Source organism: Bactrocera dorsalis, chromosome 3 (genome assembly GCF_023373825.1).
Source record: "Bactrocera dorsalis isolate Fly_Bdor chromosome 3, ASM2337382v1, whole genome shotgun sequence".
NCBI lineage: Eukaryota > Metazoa > Arthropoda > Insecta > Diptera > Tephritidae > Bactrocera > Bactrocera dorsalis.
In genome coordinates this window covers 86,417,982-86,439,853 of record NC_064305.1, presented here as the reverse complement: position 1 = coordinate 86,439,853, position 21,872 = coordinate 86,417,982, and the positions used below count along the sequence as shown (strand labels likewise).

Genomic DNA, 21,872 nt, shown 5'->3' with positions numbered 1-21,872 from the left:
CTGTCACGTCGATGTATAGACATGACAGCTCTTCCCATTCCTTGAAGGTACTTATTGAAGTATCCGATAATTCTTCTTCATTACTGGCGTATATACCGCTTGCTCGATAATAGCCGAGTTAACAATAGGCGCGTCAGTCGTTTCTTCTTTTCGCAACGTGGCGCCAATTGGAGATTTCAAGCCAAGCCAGGTCGGTCTCCACCTGTTCTTTCTAACGGAGTGGAGGTCTTCTTATTCCTCTGCTTCACCCGTCAGGTACTCATCGTTTCATCGAATGCGATATTCCCGTGGCTAACGCAAGTTAATTTTTACATTAAGTAAAAATTAGTCAAAAGAATATATTTTGAGCTGCACCGAAATGTGTACTCTTTATTTATACTTTTAAGACTGACTTATTACATGGTTCTTACTTCTATTTATACTAACTAGTACGTTTACTTATTACTAGTTGATAGTTTGTTTAGATACAGATTATATTATTTGTTTAGGTTGGTTTACATATGTATATATTGTTAGCTTACATAAATTTGTTTTGTTTTAAGATAAGGTTGTTGTGGTATTCAAACTCAATATTGTTTTGATACTTGTTTGTTTAGGATTGCTTGTTGTAGTGATACTGCATTTCAATTGTTCCAACTCAAGGTTGTTTGCATTCTGTTTACTGAAACAAAAGGTTGTTTTGATGTTTGTTACTCTTATAAGGAATACATTTCTTAACTCGCACAAAGGACCATAAATCTTCCGCAGAACCTTACTCTCGAAAACTCGTAACGTCGACTCATCAGATGTTATCATCGTCCATGCCTTTGCTCCAAATAGCAGGACGAGAACAATGAGTAACAATAGAGTTTTGTTTTTGTTCGTCGAGAGAGGACTTTACAACCTCCACTGTCCGAAGTAGCACCTTTTCGCAACGCAAAATAGTTGGATTTCGAGGCTGACATGTTGTCGCTGTTAATGCTGGTTCCAATATAGACGGAATGCTAATAGCTTTGTTATTTTTTTAAGCTCCCACTGCTTTGTCTTTTTGTTTACCAAACGGTCGATTGGGGCATTGCCGCTTATAACTAATATTGCATAGCCTGACACTGTTCGGCAGGCTAATGCAACTATGAGGGCTGCGGTGTGGTGCACTCTGGCCACTACCTCATGCCGGTTTTCCTTTTAAGGCGCATCTACCCTGATCTCAGCTCCGTATAATAGGACGCTGATAGTCGTCGACATTAGGAACTTTCTCTTTCCTTGCCATGGGCCGCCTATATTGCCTATTCTGCTAAGTTGAGTCCTTCGGCGTGCTGGTTTTGTACCCAGTAGGTGTCGGGTCATAAGCCTAAATAGTTTACTGCTTTTTGTGTCCTAAGAATATCCGTAGACATTTGCATAAATTTTTCAAGGGTGTATGCTTACTTGTTAGCAGTTAGCTCTGCTTTTTTCTATAACGCCACTGGAGGTTGTGTCAGTAGAGCCATGCTTACGTCCGTATCATGACTTGATTAAGCTTTCTTAACGTTTCTTATATGTCTCGTGTTTTATTACTACTGCAATGTTGTTCACGTAGTCAATTAAGTAAGATTCATCTGGCATTTCAAGTTTTAGTAAAGCGTCGTCGCTGATGTTACACTAGTCTGGGCCTAAAATGAATCCTTGTGGTGCTCCTGACGTGCCCGCCATCTGTCGTGAACTCTCTCTAGTTTCGTACAGAAGTTACCTGTTACTAAGGTAGATCCGCACCACGGCTCCGAGGTAGTCAGTGATTTTAAAGCTTTTTTCGAGAGCGTCGATCATATCCACCCCTCTAGCGCTGTTCAAGGCGCTTGGGCTATCAAAAGTCGCCAGCAATACTATTCTTTTGTATTTATGTTATCTAAGCTGTGCGGCTTCTACGCTCCAGTCTTCCAGCTTCGTTGATAGACTGGAATCTGAGTTTAAGTAGTTTTTCATGAAGCTTTCCCGCTATGTCAAGCTTGCATAGTGGATATTCCGGCTTCGAGGCAGGCGTTGTTTTGTATATATTCAATAGTACCGCGAGTCACTCTGCAGCGATTATTTCCAGAATTTCTATAAGGATCCTGTCCGGTTCGGTCTGGGTATAATATACATATGATTAATTATTTAAATATACTTTGTTTTATTTTATATTCTTTTTAATTTAACATAATTTTTTTTTATTGTATTGTTGCTTTTTATTTACTGCAATTTGTTGACTTTTTTAAGTGATTGTATTTTATTTCATTTTTACCCAATTTTGCTTTCACCTTCTTTGCAATCTTATTTCACGACACTTACCTAAATCCAAGCCGCGTACTTTTCCCACTCCCTAAAGTATGCAACGCTTTAAATTATCGTCATTATCCCCGCAGTAATTTCGTTTCTCTTGCCTTGCATGGAGTTGTTCCCTGACATTTTCAGCCTCGTCATTTCTACTTTTTACATGTTTGTCGTAAAATATGACATCAATTTACAATTTCGGCGAAATTTTGCGACGGCGAGCAGCAGCACGAATGAAATGTAGGAATTTTTAGAAAAAAAGTGTCTCAAGATAAGCGGGGCAAGTTGGTTGATGTGTGATTTGGTGGAAGCACGGCCTGCAAGTATTAAACGCCTGCAGACGCAACAGTAAATTTATCAGCAATTTGTTTTGGGAATTTAGATTTATGTGCGTAACAACCGCAATGTCACTACAGACGACAGATAAGCCTTGATTAATCTGTTTCGCTTTAATTTAAGCGTTGGCAGGTTGACTTTTTCCGCGTAGAGGCGTATGCTCTGTTAATAACCAAGTATTTGTTAAGAAATTACTAAAGCGCGACTTCATATATGTACATACAAAGGGACTGTTTGAGGTTATGTCCAACTTGGTTCAACTTAAATCTGATTCCTTCACACACATATAATAATAGAAGTATGGAAAATATAATTGTAGAAGGCTATATTTTCCAAACCACGCTTGAAAAATATGTTTTTATTATAAAAAGTTCAAAATAATGAGCTCAGCCTGCCACAGAACATATGTTACATGTGAGGTTAGGTCTAACTTGGTTGAAGGTTAGTCGGTTTTCGACTCCCAAATATACAAAGAAAGTATATATAGATATTTTACAGAGATGATTTTTGAATAAAGATTTTCGAAAACTTTCGTAAAATGATTCAATATTTTTTTAAAATAAAAATAACTTACACAAAAAACTAAGCTCAAGCTCCTGCATAATAGCATAAATATGGCAAATTTCTCGCTTTTATGCGCATTTCCCTTTTGACCGCCCATGCCTAAACCTCAACATTTAAAAAACTTGGAATATGGACGTAGACGAAGTGCTTGAACCAACCTATAAAGGTTTTTATTTAAGACAAAATGGGGCAACCACTGACAGCAACACCGCTGATGACGAGATGCCGGCCACGCGCTCTTTTCAATTAAAACAGAAACCAGAACTTGAAACCGAAACCGAAACCGAAACTGAAACGAACAGGAATGTTGAAAAACAAAAAGACAACAGAAATAAAGTAACTTCTTGGAACACGACAACAGCGACATCTGAGGAAATCGATTATTCTGATTTGCAATTGCAGCTTCCACAAATACATGTCTGGTACCCCACTAATAAAAATACGCTAAATAATCGTCTTCATACATGATTAGATCACTAAAATACAATCGAGTATCTTTTCTTTCTTCTTCTTTTCTGACCGCTTGCCTGGTTATAGCCGAAATGGAGGTCTTCCTCTTCCTTTGCTTCACCCGGCGTTTATTGCGTCGAATACTTTCAGAACTGGATGAGTAGTATATCTCATAAAGCTCATCTTTCTATAGAACGCGATATTCGCTGTTGCCAATGCGTAAAAGACCATAAATCTTCCGCAGAAACTTTCTCTCTAAAACTCGTAACGTCGACTCATCAGGTGCCTCTGCACCATATACCAGGACGGGAATTATGAGTGACTTATAGAGTTTGGTTTTTGTCTGTCGAGAGAGGACTTTGCTTCTCAATTGCCTACTCAGTCCGAAGTAGCACCTGTTGGCAAGAGTTATCCTGTGTTGGATTTCTAGGCTGACATTGTTGGTGGTGTTAATGCTGGTTCCAAGATAGACGAAATTATCTAAGACTTCGAAGTTGTGACAGTGTGTTTGATGACAAAAGATATTTCGTCTTGTTCTTGTTCATTACCAAACCATTTGCTTTGCTTCTTTGTCCAATGAGGAAAAAACAGAACTCATGGTGCGAATGTTGAGGCCAATGATATCGATGTCATCGGCGTACGGCACTTGTACCCTGTTGCAGAAGATTGTACCATATCTATTCAACTCTGCAGCTGGAATTATTTTCTCCAGCAGTAGCGAGTCGCCCTCTTTTGGTATCGAACTGCTCAGAGAGCTCCTTTCCGGTTCTGACAGAGCTTTTAGTATTGGTAGTATTAGTTTTTAAGGATATCAAATTCCGACACAGCGGCATAAAGGCAGCTTCTTTTTGTAATGTCAAATTCAGCTTTAAAATCTAAGAATTAAATTTTATAAAACTTAAATTTATTGAACCCATATCTGCGTTAATAAATCATATCTGATTGCCAGAAAGATTTTGGGTAAATTAGATTGGCGGTAGTAGCTCCTAAACTTGATCGCAGACCAAACAATTATTTTAATTTCAGGACTAAATCTGTGATTATGAATTCCTATGCAAGGTCAAGTTTAGGTATTTTATGGGATTTTGCTTTGCCTAGGCTTCTGGTTATACACAAAAAAGGGCACATTACGTTTGTCACGAAGTATATAAGTCATACGAATAACAAGCTGCGTTCATTTAGAGTCATGTTCGTCTTTCTGTTTATCTGCCTGCTTTAAATTATATACGCGAACAGCTCAGCTTTTGAGATATCGATCTGAAAATTTTCATACCTCTTTCTTCTCCCCAAAAAGCTGCTCAAGGTCGAAACCGAAGTCGTTGTCTGGGACTCGTTTTTATGTGACGATGCATTTTGAAATTTGGCAAATATCCGAAGGAATTGTTGAGATCGGAACACTATTTCGTGTGTAAAAAGATTTTTATTTTTATTTATGAAGAGCGTTATGGTCTGGACAAATCATTTCTTTTATTATTGTTAATTATTTTCCACTTTTTTTGATATATTCCATATCACCTTTATGCACCCATTATCAAGTCGTGTAAATACCTACATATGCCAACAACTCAACTTTTCTATTCTTTTAGGGTTTCTTTGACTGTACCGTGAAGAAGTGGAATCTAAAACAGACAATATTTGTGTGTTTTTGTTATTGCAGGAATATTTTTTGTACTTGCCTTTGTTTCTGTTTTTCTGTTTATGCTTTATATTTGAGTTTTTAGGAGATGAGAGAAGTGAAAAATCCGACAGTTTCGACCTCACTTTGTTATATTCTCACGCTACTCTACCCTCGTTGTCTGATTTCATGGCCAGGGTTCCCCTACAGTTAATTACAACCAAAACTGGTAATGTAAAGAAAAGTCTTGAATAGCTGGTTCTATTACAACCCAAAAATTGGCATATAATTTCGTACATATAGCTTCTTCCTTTTGAAAGGGATGATGAAATATTTGTTAAGTTATATTAGGTTATTATTATGGTTACTTTGATAACTAAAACCATAAAGGTAAAGCTATATTCTAGTATATTTTTACTAATTGTGACAGCATGGCAACTCTAACTGCATTAAAAACATATGTTTTTGACAGCTTGAGCTTGAAGTTTTAATCAGTTCACTCTCTTGAAGATGAATTTATAAAATGTGGTGTCGCTTCAACAGCAAATTCAGAATGGATTTCGCAATAATTTTTCGTTGTAAAAGTTTTTGGACTAAGCATGGGCACTTGTTCGGCGTTACAATATAGAATTGTCTTCCAAATTTTGAACTAAATTCAGCTGAAGTGCTGAGAAATATATCCAAATATAACGAAGTGAACCGTTGATATGTGACAAGTCGCCTCTTAAAATCGATTCCGAATTAATAATTTATGATATCTCACAGATTGGCTGCTCATGTTTTCAATTTTGAGATACTGAATTCAATATTCATTAATTTCCCCTTCTGATTCTCTTCTTAGTATTCTCTTTCGTATTTTAAAAGCAAATAGGCTATCATATTTTCTGCTTATCATAAAATTAAATTTGTATAAATATGATAAAGTTTTCTGGCTCATCATCATAACATTCTCAACTATTGACCCTGAAACATCAACACTTTAAACACGCTGCAATTATGGACACCGCGACCAGTCCAAGTAATACTGAATTAGAAAACGAAATTACTGAATCAACAGAAATAGCACTTGATTTGACTTTAGCTTTTGAGAATGAGCCACCAGCGACAGCACCCATTGAAAAAGAACTGCCAACAAAACGCCAAAGAGATTCTCAAACCGATTTGAATTTGATGGCAAAAAAGTCGAACCCGGACGAAAATATAACAGTTCAAGAACAGACGCAGCTAAAGGAAGTAAAACCACCAATAGTACAGATACCACATCATCCGTTACGAGACTCTGCGTTAGAAAATATAACAGTTCAAGAACAGGCGCAGCTAAAGGAAGTAAAACCACCAATAGTACAGATACCACAGTATCCGTTACGAGACTCTGCGTTAGGCGAACATAACGGCATTGATGAGATTATGCGATCTATGGCTCTTAAACCGATCTTTGAAGATGTCATAGCAGTTCTACATGGGGAGCCAATTGACAAATTGGGTACATTGAATACCTCAAATTTACAAGAAAGCGTCCGCACGGCGCCTCACACCGAGTTAGTGCAGAAAACACTTAATAAGGTGAAGGAACGGAATAAGGAAAACCAACTTTCCAATAGTGCGAATGTGAATGAAGTCTTCTCTACCAATGACGGGTTGCCTGATTTTGAACTAGGACCGAATGGAACGCGATTACTCACAGAGGATTTGCGAAAAATTAGGTGGAAGGGCGTATCAAGTGCCACGCGTTCACTTTTGGATGTAATGTTCGACCCCGAAACACTTGCCACACATACTCTGAGTGGCTATTCTTTGCAGGATCGCATTTGTCCACTTAAAGGTCAATTGGATCCGCTTAAAGTTAAGGATTTAATATATTTTTTGAAACAGAAATTTGATTGTTCCGAAGGTAGAATCCGTAAAATAATAAGTCAAAAGTGTGCGGTAATGAATAGGTTATCAAGTAAATTGTTTTAGCGCCTGAAATGTATATATGTTCTGTGACGTGTGAATGTTTTTTGTAGCCTTTCTTATTATCCTTTTCCTTATGCAGGAGTATTAGCATTATACCGTTCAAAGTTATATTCTGTCTTATATTTTGTTAACGGTACTTCCACTTAGTTAAACTATATCATATGATAAAGCCACACTGATAAGGTCCAGTCACTTTGTTGACTGTGGGCTTTGGTCTTTCACCCCATATGCTCGATAGAAGCTCATATGCGTTGTTAAGAGAGATGTTATCCCACGGTAGTTGGCGCAAATTGTGTGGTCTCCCTTTTTGTGGATTGGACAGAGCGCACTTAAATTCCAATCGTTGGGCATGATTTCGTCGGACCATATTTTACAAAGAAGCTGATGCATGCTCCTTATCAGTTCTTCGCCGCCGTGCTTGAATAGCTCGGCCGGCAAACCGACGACCTCCGCCGCATTGTTGTTCATCAGACGGGTAATTGCCGTTCGAACTTCTTCATGGTCGAGCGATGGAACGTGTGCTCCATCGTCATCGATGGGGAAATCGGGTTCACCATTTCCTGGTGTTATGCTTTCACTGTCATTCACTGAGCTCCATAAGTTTAATATACTCTGGACATCAGTCACTAGATCACTTTTTGGGGTTCCACAACGGTATTTTCCCCGCCATGAAACCTTTTATTAGTCGGCGCATCTTTTAATAAAATTTTCGAGCCCGTAGGCGTTCCAGTTTAGGATCTTCAGACCACGGTTAGGTCCTGAAGAAGCTACTCAAGGTGAGAAGCGATGTTCGGGACAGGATTATGATTTTTAGCTGCGTTTTTGACAACGTCGGCGTAAGAGAGAGGGCATTCTCGGATTTGGGGTTGTGGTGTGGTTTATGCTGAGGCATGAGTGGCTCTTTGTGGAAGAGCCTTGGAGCTCTTGGGGGGTTGGCCTTTTTTGAGCCCATGCGCATGCGGTATACGCTCTTCACCGCTGAAACTTTCATTCTTAATTAATCGAGAATGGTTTGGTGGTAGAAGTATTCCAGGACACCTCTGAGTACGGCATTAAATTAGATCCTTGTCCTGGTGGAGCTGGTTGGTCTTATATCGTATGTTATGCTTTTCCGTCGATGGTTTCGGGGTAAACCACAATGGCTTCTGAAATGATTTTGGCGGCCCGGATACGTATTAATGCTTTACGCAGATCGCAGCTAAATTTTCCGACGATTCCTTCCTTAAAATTCGTCGTGGTGGAGAGCTTCTTTCCTTACGGGGGGCGAGGTCCTCGATTTCGTTATAAGCATTGGTAGTAGTCGTCTCTAGGAGAGTTTTTGAGCAACTAAAATTTAATAAACAGCATTTATTGTATACATTTCTAAATACTCAAATACACTGCTTCCTTCATGAAGTTCGAAAATTATCCCTCAGACTTGTTACTTTCCACACTGGAGCGAAATTTCAAGGCTAGAGTTTGTAATTTTTTTTTTTTAATTTTTTGCAAGTAATATCAAATTGGTATAAATATGACAAATTTTGTTCGCTCACCATCATAACATTCTCAACTATCGTCCCTGAAACATCAAAATTAAAAAATACTCTGCAACTATGGACTCTGCGACCAACAATATTCAAATAAAAATCGAGAAAGTCGAATCAATAGAAATAACACCTGATTTGCCGCACGGGATGGAATTAAAAGAAAACATTGACCGACGCGAGTCGGAATCAAAACATCAACAACAATATGATATCAAGGGTCCATCCAATGCCGACTTGCAATTAAAACGCCGAAGAGAATTGTCAGAATCGAAAAGTCAACAACAATTTTATAATAAGAGTCCATCCGTAGCGGAAAAGCAACTAAAACGCCGTAGAGAATTTGAAGCCAAATTTAACTTGCTTGTAAAAAAATCAAAAAGAAGCAAATACTTCACAATAGCCAAGGAAGAGTGTTTGCAAGATGAAGTTAAAGCCCCAATGGTATATATACCACTATACTTAAAGGGTACACCAGAATCAAGAAGACATGACTTGAAGCACATCAAGCTTTTGCCATTTGAAAGTATTAAAAAAGAACGAGAGGATGAGCAAAACACAACAAGTTTTTCAATCAAGAAACAACTGAACTTCAACGATCTCGCATTATTGTTACCCAAGCAAATGGGTACCGACCATGCTGATTGTGGTCTTAGCAGAATATCAGGTATTAAAACGGAGCCAATCGACGATTTGGACACATCAAATACCTTAAATTCAGTGGAGTCGCTTCTATATACATCAATCCATCCGTTCCTTCAGCGAGCGCTTGATACAGTTCATGTCAACCAATCCAGTGATGGTTTGGAAATAGGACCTCATGGAACGTGGCTATCTATAAATGATTTGAAAAAAATTAACTGGACAGGAGTATCAGCTGCCACGCGGTCGCTTCTGTGTATACTATTCGACCGCCAAACTCTTGTCAGATCCACTCTAAGTGGTAAACTCTCGCCTGCTTTTCCGGACCGTCCTGCCACGGAACAATTAGACCCTCGCAAAATACAGGATTTAATATATTTTATGAAATGCACATTTCAATCTACAGAACGTGATATTCGAAATGCAATAACTATGAAATGCGCGGATGTTAGAAAGTCTAACCGAAGACATAGTTTATCCCAGTCAAAGTTGAGAATATAGTTTTAGTAGCTTAAATATATGTCTGAATGTTATGTTATATGTGAGTATAACTGTAGTTGTAGTTATTCAATTAAGGTTAAGAGATTAAGTTGTCAAAGAAATATGTATTTTATTGGTTTATAATAATAGGTGTTGAGCCAAACTCAAGACGTTAAAAGTGGGGTTAAAAAAATAATAAAAAAAATTAGTTTGTATAATGTTTAGTATGTGCTTTGATTACATTTTATGTACTGATAATAAATTAATTAGAATTTTTTTGAGAAAAAATGTATGTATATAAGGCGGTTTACTCGTTCAGCCTCATTTTAAAATTATTCTGAAGACTTAACATATGTTTCAGGCATAGAAATCAAAGAAAAAAACCTGATATATAAACAGTTTTTCAAATCTTTCTTTTTCAAAGCATACTTTTAGGCGACTTTGTAGTCCAGTCAAGACTGCTTTTAGCCCTATCTTAGTATTATTATATAAGAATTCCTTTCCCCCGCAACATGTTACTACAGAGTATAATAGCATTATTCACCTAAAGATTGTGGCTGTAACCTAAAACTAATTGAATATGATATAGGGTGATATAGTTATATGTTTGTCCGTATTTTCGTCAGTCCGTGCAAGTTATAACCTGAGTAAAATTTAGATATCATAATGAAACTTGGTATCTTTGTGCCTAAAATCAATAAAAATAGCCGAAAACTTGATCCAGCGCCATTTACAATAATTCATATTAGGATATCGAACATCTGGAGGACTTTACTCCAAATGATTGGTGATTCTATGTGAGGAACCATAATGAAACTCTGGTGACATTGAAAGCATACAAAATACATATTGTGTAATCCGCTCGATCTTCCTAAGCGACTACGCTTCGCTCTATGAGCTCTTGAAAACATCCAAGCAGATCCAACGTTTTCGAGCCAAATTTTGTTCAGCGATCGATTTCAGAGGGACATTTCAAGCAAAATTGCCGTTTTGGGATGAAGAAAAACCTGAAAGGATTCAAGAGCTGCCATTTCAACCAGAAAAAAACAAGGGTTTGGTGTGGGTTGTGGACCGGTAGAATTATCTGTCTATATCTTCAAAAATGATCCCTGTGAGAACGTAATCTTCGGTAGCGACCTGAATAAATCGATGTTCGTGATCTCGGCGACATTTAGTTTCAACAAGACGCCATTTACTTGAGAGAACAGCAAGATCGCACGATTTTATAGGCCACGCAACAAGCCCACGACTACGACTTAATAATGTGCTTACCGAATGTATCCTACAATAGATTATTTACGGCCGTACGTAGCGCCGTCCTGTTAAAACCGTCAATTTCTAGTACAATTCCCAAGACAGCCGGCTCTACAGTACTACAATACCGGAATCAACTTCGATTTTATTCAGCTATGGTAGTCATTTCGACGATTTAACCTTGTTTGAATCGTCAAGTAACTCAGTAATATTGTCATCGGCAGAGCAACACCTAGCAGAAGGGTTGCTCTGTAGCCTCCTGATTCGTGCTGGCATTAATTTCAACCCGCCCTGCAGGAATTTTTTGCTACGTTTGCGCAAAAAGGCTCCACATTAATTCCATTTACATTTTGATTAGATGCAATTCATGCAATGGTTGAAGCCATCTGAAGACATGTTCAGGTCTTAATGCTCATAAGTAGTGGTCCGCATGTTATATAACCCCATGCTGCCAACGCACTAATGAGACGACAGCCTCAACGGCTGTGCAAAATGCACACAGCTCGAGCTCAACTAAGCAGCGTGAGTCCCCGTCTGATCAATCCCCTACCAACATAACCTTCATCCTGGTTCGATCTCCGTACGAGGGCCACAAGGCAACTCCTAGTTCTCCGCACTGTCTATTACGTGTGTCAGACCGTAATACATCGGATCACATCAGTCATATGCTGTTCTTGTTCTGGCTGGTTTCGTTTCGCGACGTATTCCGCCCTGAGCACCACACGTCATACCACGATGAATCTGATTACAATTGAACTGCGACAGACTAACGAACAAGATCAAGGAGATAGTTGAATTTATGAACCAGCAAGGCATATCGCTGCGATCCAAGAAACCAAGCATCAACTACATGGATACTACTTTGGAATGTCAGGAAATAGCTATCAGGTCAGGCGACGCTGAGCCAAAAAACACTTCGACTTCATTTCTAGGGACAACTGCAGTAGCTCGCCCTTCATCGCTGATAAAAGCATAACCTGGCGAACTATGCTACCTCTCGCATTAGACCATATGCTCATAATAATCGTGATCAGAAAACACGTCGACTTTATTTCCATGGACAACAGTAGCTACGTTGACTTTAATAAAGTTAAGCTGGTCGACTTCACAGAAGTCACTGAGAGCACCTACCCATTCCTATGGTCATATTCGTTGGCGAACGTTTATTTCGCAAGCTGGTCGCTTAACGGTTAACCTGATTGGCTTCACAGAAGTCACTGAGAGCAGCTACCCATTCCTATGGTCATATTCGTTGGCGAACGTTTATTTCGCAAGCTGGTCGCTGCTGCTACTGCACCACCAAAGCACTTAGCGTCACAAACGCCAAGATAGCCCTGTGAGAGGACTGTCCTATTGGGCATTGAACACCCTTAATTAACACCTTCACTGACTAACTCTCATGGAATGGTGTACTTGGAGTCCAAACACCACCATCGCAACATCGCAGAACAAGAGATCGAGTTGACGGGTGAAACAAGAGTGAATCTAACACAGCTCATTTTCTGGACCTCCCGTTTAGTGACCCCGTTGACATTACTGGCGCCTTCATTTTTGAAGAATTATGGGCTAATCTTCATTCCGTAAAGGAAAACTGCGAAAGGAACTCGATGTCAATCATAATAATGGCATTGGCAAAGAAGTAATCAGAATGTTAAAAATGGCACTTCGAAAGGCAAGACATTGTCATTAAAGAAAAACAAATTTAGGAGGATATTGAAAACCTCGGTCTCCTGGGTCTCATGTTAGGTCACTTTGATGGCATTATTGGTGCCTAAATTTCTGAAGAATTATGGCCAAATGTCCATTCCATAAGGGAAAATTATGAAGGGAGTTCGATAGCAATCATGGGAAATTAATGGCTTTGGAAAATAAGTATTCAGTATATTAAAATAGCATTTCGGAAGGAAAGACATTGCCATTAAAGGAAATAAAGGAAGACCAATAAAACAAGAAATATGCTTTATTCAAACTTTCTATTATTCCAAAGATACATACTTTACAAGGATTTTGTAATTAAGAATTGAGTGATAATTGACTTTGAAAACGCAGTTTCGAGAAAAAAGCTTAAGTGACCTCGAGCAACTTTCCAAGGCTGTATCTGCAAAACTAATACTCTGATCAACTTGAGTAATCAGGACTTGGACTATGCTCACACGAATTCTGTTCGCAACCCAGTGAAACATAAGAACAGATCAACCTATACTACAAATGAATGTTTTAAGTATGGAAGTAGCTACCATAATCCATACTTTGCACATGTGAAGAAATAAGAAAAATCACATTTTCCTATTTCTTCTAAGCAATATCCCAGCTTAGATTTTGACAAAGCTTTTTTCGTGAAGCAGCCATTTTTGTTCTCAGAACAGAGCCACAGAACAGTGTATGCATCCTTTACCTGACTTTACTGCAGAAAAATGGGTGCAAAAATTTACTTGCTCAACTTAAAGACCTGTCGTTAAGCAAGATAGTATATACACCGGTAAAATTTGCAGTTTACTATCAGAACGATTCAATAAGAAAGACTTCAACTACAACTCAGAGACCAGAAACTTTAAAGCATGGACTCCACAGTAGAAAATAAAATGCTTCTTAGAGAAAAGGAAGACTTTTTCAACATAATAGAAAGCGCAATCAATCTATCGCGGTATATTTTGGAGGCAATAGGTCCAATGGATACAGATAAGGATGGTTATGGCAGTCCTTCTAACCCACCATGCAAAAGCGTCAGGATGAATCTAGGCATATTTAGGGAGCTGCAACGTTCAGAAATAGCTTACGCTACAATACTAACGTTGTTACTAAATTGGAAACAGGACAATGAAAATGGAGATCCCACAAGCCCCTTAATGGTGGTCAAACAGACAAAGAAGCACTGAGACGAGCCACAAACTATGGAGAGTACTTATACTGAAAAATTGGACTCAAATCGAGCTTGTTTGCTTTATCTGAAGCCACTCGCTCATTTATTCTGGAAATCCTCAATTCACTAGGCGTAAGATAAAAATTAAAAAGAAAAAAATTGTAAAATTAATAATTATAATATTTCTTTTTAATAATTAAATTAAGTAAAAAATATAAATGTAAAAATTAATAGGAAAAAAATTAAATAAATTAGCCACGACTCAATCGTGTGCAAATATTTTCGTTCAATACATTCACGAAACCGCAAAACTTTCTCTAACTTATTTTTAGGGTACAGGGTAGCTGGATTCTACTAAAGCGGCAGTCGTAAAACATAAACACAGGCTTAGGGCGAAAACAGTTAGACATTTTTCTTACTCTGATTTATCAGGTCTTGCTAGAGGAGTTCTCAGTCCAAGTGTTGATCAACCTCTTAGTCTGTACGTAATCGCTCTCAGTTTCTGTCAGACTTTTACAACACAAACAAAAGCTGCTTGGTGCTCTCTGATATTGTTCAACGAAGTTAGGAGAGAAATTGATGAGAGAGTAAGAAATTAAAATCAGTATAAATCGTCTCTTTGAGAGATTTTGAGAGACTAAAACTTATTACTTAAGCTTTAAAATATTCCAAAGCTGCTTCTCTTTGGTGATATACGTTTGAGGTCGAAAATTATTTTTTTTTTTAGAGGTGGCGCTATCCACATTGTAAAGAAATTTCAATTTGTAATTTTTCCAATTTTTTTTTTTCAAATAATATCACATTGGTATAAATGTGACAAATTTTGTTGGCTCACCATCATAACATTCCCAACTATTGAGCTTGAAACATCAACATTTTAAATAATCTGCAACTATGGACTTTGCGAACAACAATATTCAAATAAAAAGCGAACAAATTGAATCAATAGATATGCATTTAAAACGCCGAAGAGAATTCGAAGCCGAATTCAACTTGCATATCAAAAGGTTAAGGAGAGGCGAAGGCATAACATTAGCCGAGGAGGACAGTTCGCATAACGAAGTAAAAACTCCAATAGCACAATACCCGTTAAAGCACCCAGGACGCGGAAAGCGTAACGTGGTTGATGATCTTCTGCGATTGCAAGGTATTCAAAAAGAGCAAGAGAATGAGCAAAACACAACAAGTTCTAGAATTAGAAGGCAACTGAACTTCAACGACCTCGCATTATTGTTACCCAACCGAATGGGTACCGACGATGCTGATTATGGTCTTAGTAGAACATCAAGTATTGAAGCGGAGCCAATGGACGATTTGGATACATCAGATACCTTTAATTCAGAAGAGTTGTTTCAGCGTGCGCTTAATACATTTTTTGCCAACCAGTCCGGTGATGGTTTTGATTATTATACTGATACTGCAAGCCATTTCGGAAGAAATAGCATATTCTAGTAAAAATTGGGAACATTGTTTGAGTCCCTTAACTAAGTATATTATATGTATGTGAGTATAATTGTAGTTGTAGTTATTAAATTAAGGTTTATAGTTGACTTTGAGCCCAACTAAAAATGTTAAAAATAAATTTTTAAAAATTAAGAAATTAAAAAAAAGTTGTTTACATAAATAGTAGATGTGTTTAGTATTAGCTTCGACATTTTATGTATTGATTATTATTTAATTGGTATTATTTTGAAAAAATTATAGTTATAATGAGACAAACACCTTCGTTTTCAATGTTCTAAAGACTCAACTCAGACTCAACAGCTGTTTCAGGCATATAACATATCTTGGTGACCAAATAGTTCAAACATTTTTTTTTTAAAGAATATTTTTAGGAGAATTTGTAGTCCTTAGCTTTTTGTATAAAAAATGTGGGGGAAATGCTCCAGAAAGGCGAAAATAACGGGATGAATAAAAATTCGTAGGATAATAATAATTTGAGAACTTAGGCTCGATTATAGAAAAAACTACGAGCAAAAATTTTTAAGAATTTGTTCATAAAATCGCCGAATGCACTTTATGTACTTCAGAAAGTAAAGCGTTGGGACCAGTTGGGTCCAACTACCGTGGGATAATATCGAATATAAGGTTGTATCGAGCGTATTGTGTGAAATAATAAAGCTCACATTCAATAAACTGATTGGACCTTATCAGGTTGGAGCGAACTCCAATGGCTCCTGATCCCCGTGGTACCAGAATTAAGTCACCGGTCAGACCTCGTAGCCAAAACTACTACCAGTTGAGCTTCCATACTTCTCTGGACTGGTGACCAGGGGTTAGACTCCATACCCCCATCCCATGCACCCAACAATCCCCCTTACCTAATCTAACCTAACGTTTTACTCAATTGTTTTCGCCGCCTAAATATCTCACGCGCAAACCTATCAAACGTCCCTAACAGTTCGGCATTCCAGCTAGTGGGGATCACTCCGCTTACAGCTAGCCGTTCACTAAGCCCCATTCTCCTAAAGCTCCTGATGTCTGAGTACATTGCGCATTCTGCAATGACATGTACACAGTCGATACCAGAGGTACGCCATCGCCGCAATGGACCAACATGCTCCGAGGGAACTCTCCTTCTATAGAGACGCAAGCTCCCCGCTGTGAAGAGTCCAGAACTACACAATCATAGTTCGGATTGTTCACAACTATTGCGGCGTTAACCCCAAGATCTGTAAATATCCTAAAACTGCCAGGGAGACCCCTAACCACACCATTAGTGGCGTAGGGCTCCTGGAGTAAGGCAACACCGCACCCACCCTCAGACATAGAACTCCCCAATTCGCACATAACGGCAAATGACCCCTTGCAATTGAGTTGAAACAGCGGGTTCATTAGTGCCTAACAAGTGCGCGCTCCACTATGCTGCAGTATACTGGGCAAACAGCGGACATCACAAGATGCCCAGCCGGCTTACCTCTGAAGTGGCAGTTGCGACAATGCGGTGCATTGGTGCAACGTGCAGCTTTGTGACCCTCTTGGCCACACCTCAGGCAGACATCGGACTTGGCCCGACAATCCGCAACCTGATGGTCAAAGCCCATACACCGGAAACAACCGGCAACTGGGCTATCCGCACGAACACGGAAGGAGAACCACTTCATGTAAATTCTTCCAGCCTTCAGGAGAGTTGACATAACCTTGTCACTTCCTTCCAGGACGACGTTCGTCATACCCTCCTTAACCTCTCAGCGTTTGCTGACAATCCTGATGTCAGCTTTATTAGCCCCAGGACAATATCCCTTAATGTTGTACTCGAAGAGTCCCTCCATAAACTCTTCAAGCGTAAGCTTAGTGTCCACGCCCTGTACAACGGCCCTCTGTCGCCTCTTCTTATTGATGGACATACTAAGCCCGACCTCCTCGAACTTTTTGTTGTTCACCATCTTCTCGCTCTCCTTAATGAAGGGAGTCCGAATGATCACACCGCCATCCTTCATCTGTTTCAGTGTGTGCACCCGCACACCAAGTGAAGGACCCACTTCCTTCACAACCTTTTTGGCTACCTCCTTGGAAGAAGTGGCAGGAGCCTTACTTCGCACTACGACAGACCAGGTCTCTACTGGTCTAGGCACTTTTGACGCTATTGCCTCAAACACAGGCGCCGGTGTGACAGGCGCCGAAGATGATGCAACTAATTGCATATGCTTGTGGGATGGCCCACAACTCCCCTTCAGGGCGTCAATTTGCCCACGAAGATGCGCGTTCTCCTCTATCATGGATATGGCCATAGCCTCATACCTTGATGTCAGGTCCAACAATCTTTTTGTTGCTGGAATACCCAAGCCCGCCTCTAGGACTACATCCCTAATGTCCCCGGATATAGTTGTCATAGCTTCCACTTGCGGGGAAGTATCCCTACCCATAACATCCCCTGTACTTACTTGTACCGCTGCTGCCGCCTTCTGTGCGATGCCTCCACACGCTGGGCGTTTCTCCCCGCCACTGCTCTCCTTCCGACCAACCTCCTGTGAATCCTTGGCAGTGCTGCTGTCACTGTCCGAGGAACTGCAATTGCTGCTTCGCTTCCTGTCCTCCTTTGCTGACCCTTTACGGGCCTTCTTTTTCGGTGGTGGCGGCTTCATTGGTGGTCCCTCGGAATCCGAAGAAGCCTCCACTTCTACCGTTGTGACGTATTCGTCCACGTCCTCTCCTTGGGATTTTGATCCCTTCCTTTTTGGAGGCATTTCTGCCCCGCAAAATTTCCCTGAATGGGAAAGCACTGTTTGTAATCCCTTTTTTTTTATGGCAAAACCCAGGCGGATTAATTTCAGGGAAAACCCAAACCTCCGCGGGATTTTCTTGTCACTGTCACTGCACTTAGTGCTTTAGGTAGCACATACACTTTTGCCACTATCGCAGGGATTAATACTTTGTGTGGCATACGCACACTATTCTCAAGGTCACTACCCTTTTTGTCACTATTGTTATGTACAGAATCTACACTTTTTTGACACTATTCCTAGTGTCCTTCACTTTGTGTGGTAAAAACACACACACAATTTTCGCATTGTCACAACTATTGTCACTATATCGATCGTTAATCGCCGCAATGCTTTAATGCTTTACTAGCTCGCGTTTTTCCGCGCACACGTCGCTCGCCTCGGCTGTTCAAACGCAACTGTCACTATTGACAACTGTCAATGTGTTTTTACGTGAGTATCTGCCACTAGTAGGCTCAAATCCACGGTGTTTTCTATTGCTAGAAACACGTAGATCAGTATAATGCGCCGATCAACGCCCCAAAGCATAAGTGCATGCACAACACTATACCTTGGGAGAACCAGAGCAAAGTGCCGCAACACACTTATACTTTGGTTCCAATCGGTTCGGGTGAAAACCAAAGGAAACACCCTAGCCACCTTGGTCGGGTACGAGGCCTACCTAAACCTCTGCCGTACTTTAGGTCCGGCACCCAGCCGCAGTGCGACTCCACATTGGACAAAAGCCCTTCCTGCATTTAGGTTTAAACCACAGCCACCACGAATCTCCCCAAAGGGCCGAACCCAATGAGCAGATTGGAGCGAACTCCAAGGGCATTACTGCTCCCCGTGGTACCATGTTTTAGTCTTTGGTATGACCTGTAGACCACAGTGTTACCTGTGATCTACTGCCAGTCGGGGACCCTAAGAACTCCTAGGAATTCCTAAGGACCCGGCTGTATGATGTGTTGTTCGTCATTTCGTTTTTGTGTTTGTTATATAATCGCAAACCCATTTAAAGAATATGATAATCATTTCAATATAGCACTTTTCTGACACCTCATAACCATGTCGACATTATAAAACAGACCTGTGAATGTCGGACATAGTGCATTTGGATTTTAGTCGCCTTTTACGACAGGCATGCCTTACCGCGGGAATATTCTCAATCCCCCTCCCCGCAGGGGGTGTCACTATTGACAGTCATAAGTTTGAAGACGTAGATAATTTCGTCTATGTTGGACCCAGCATCAACACCAGCAACAATGTGAACCTCTAAATCCAACGCCGAATAACTTTCGCCAACAGATGCCAATTCGAACTGAGTAGGATTGAAAAGTAAAGTCCTCTCTCGACGAAGAAAAACCAAACTCTATAAGTCACTCATAATTCCCGTCCTGCTATATGGTGTAAAGGCTTTTACGATGACAACAACTGATGAGTCGACGAGTTACGAGAGAAAAGTTCTGCGAAATTTTTATGGTCCTTTGCGCGTTGGCCACGGCGAATATCGTATTTGATGCAACGTAGAGCTGTATGAGCTAGACGACGACATTTTTAAGACGCCTCCCATATTTATGCTTCTTATTTTCGGGTTTTCAGCTCTACCCTTGGTTATTTTTCAGTAAGCTAAGAGTATAAATCTATGAGGTATATGCAATGAGAAACTGTATTTTGTCAAAAATAGTTAAAATCGGGTTCCGAATACCGGCCAAACTGCGAAATATCCAAGTAAAATCTAGTAATCATTTGTTCTCATTCCAAAAATGGGCAAAACTGTGTCAATACTTCCCTTAGTGAAAAAGAAAAAGCAAATTAAGGAAAAATTAAGAAAAAAACAATCGTGTGCTCTTCGTAGTAAAACTGTTCTTTACACATGATCGCTTGCGGTTTCTAAGCAGTGTTGTTGTTTCTTTTTTGCAAGATAAGCAAGAGACGTTTTCTCTCTGGCATCGATCAACGGTATTATCGCATAATTTCCTTGGTTTCCATCTGAGCTTGCTATTATTGTTACGAGAAGTTATTCGAGAGGCTTCTGTAATGAGAAGAATTTAACAAGAGCGTTGTTGTGGAATGAACGTTTTCTGATCTGTTAAATTTTCGTTGCCAGCAAATAATGTGTACCGAAGCTTATTGATAAGTGTCCAGTTAATACATGTTACAAAAAAATTTAACAGAATTGGATATATCACTGTCTTATATCACATTAATTTCACCAACTTTTACTTTACTTCTACAAATAAAAATATCTGTGAGAAGAGTGCAACTTACAAAGATAGAGTGCGGCGGTTCGATGACGGCAATTCTCATGTTCCAAAAAGTTGTGGAACTCTGCAAATATTTGTGCGCCACTGTCCTCCACTCGTACACCATGAAAGTCTAACGCACTGTTCAATTGTATGTATGAGTTTAACACGCGCTCCTTTCAAGCGTGTCTAATTGCAAAAGTTTTCATTTATGAGATTTGATTAGAAGTGAGCGGCAAATTACAAGCAAAGCAACGAACCAAGAGAGCCGAAATGTATGAACCGAGACTTTACTAATGTTTAGTGAAAAGCACAGACTTGTGAAGATTAGTCATAAAGATTACATAGAGCGTACATATTGTATAAAGGTCTGTGTATAATTTTAAATGTGTGAAATAGCAAATTTAGCTGCGCCGAGCTTGAATGAGCAGATTTACACTGCTGGCAAGCACCTAAATATATGTATTAGAAATGAACTTTGGCAAAACTAAAAAATAAATAAAAAATGTATTAAGTCTGGCGTTATTGGATGTCAGCGGTCGGTTGGTTGTTTGTTGCGCGGCCGGCAGTCGCTTGTCAATTCGCTCGGCCGCCATAGCCTGCTGACAGCCACACGCCAGCATATTATCGCTCATGCTCCAGCTATCCTTCGCATTCGCATAAAGGCGAACACTGTTGAAGTAGACAAGTGAAATTTATTTAAGCATGAATTGACAGCTGGACAAATTGAATTTTCAATGCAAGTATGCTGGTGATGCTGGCTGGCGGCAAGCAGACTGCTGTTGCAGCAGTTTTTCCTCCGCCCACAGCCTTCTACATACACCACCTACCACTACTTGGCGCGCCGCGGGCAGCGTGTGAAGTGAGCAACTGACTGGCAGCGCCGAATAAGATGAATCGAATTCATTGCGAATCGGACAAGTTGAAACGACTGGATTGGCACATCAGACATTCTCATAAAACTAAAATTTTCCATCATCAATTCATCGTTGTTTGTGTGTTTGTGGCATGCAAATCAATGGTGTTGCAACAACAACAATCAACCAACCAACCAATTGGTACACTTCAGCATGCAGAAGATTTATGTGACTGTCGACGATGGAAACATCACACAAAATTTTGGTTAGAAAGTGTGGCGAACTTTACAGCGAAGAAGTCTATAAAATCGATTTGTGGCCCAGACAAATCCGTTTTGGTGCGTTGTGTAGGATGAAATGTGTGTTCTCAGTTGAGAAGTAAAAAAATTAATACACAATGACACTTTACTACTTGCTGTCAAGCAGCGCTAGTTCTCTCCTCGCAATATGTATTATTTGCTCTCTCACTCTCTCCGCTCTGTAAAATTACATCTCTTTGTGTTTTTGTTGTATTTTTTCCAAATATTTTACAGTTGAATTGTAATTCAGCATATTTCTTACAGTCCACTGCATCGCAGTCTGCTTTAAGAATAGTAAAAATTTGCAAGCTCATAAATCG

General features: G+C 39.7%; 2 protein-coding genes across 3 annotated transcripts in view; both read left to right on the top strand.

Annotated features, from left to right (window-relative positions):
- LOC105229665 (uncharacterized) overlaps positions 1 to 21,872 on the top strand; it is a 339,005-nt gene that overhangs the window by 207,419 nt on the left and 109,714 nt on the right. The window lies entirely within an intron of this gene.
- Positions 6,092 to 9,451, top strand: LOC115066422 (uncharacterized). Its single transcript, XM_029551763.2, has one exon. The coding sequence runs from the start codon at positions 6,230 to 6,232 to the stop codon at positions 7,190 to 7,192; it is 963 nt and encodes a 320-aa protein (XP_029407623.2). The 5' UTR covers positions 6,092 to 6,229; the 3' UTR covers positions 7,193 to 9,451.

What these genes read in the sequence shown, in the direction of transcription:
- LOC115066422 (XM_029551763.2), top strand. Translation starts at nt 6,230, where the DNA reads ATGGACACCGCGACCAGTCCAAGTAATACTGAATTAGAAAACGAAATT.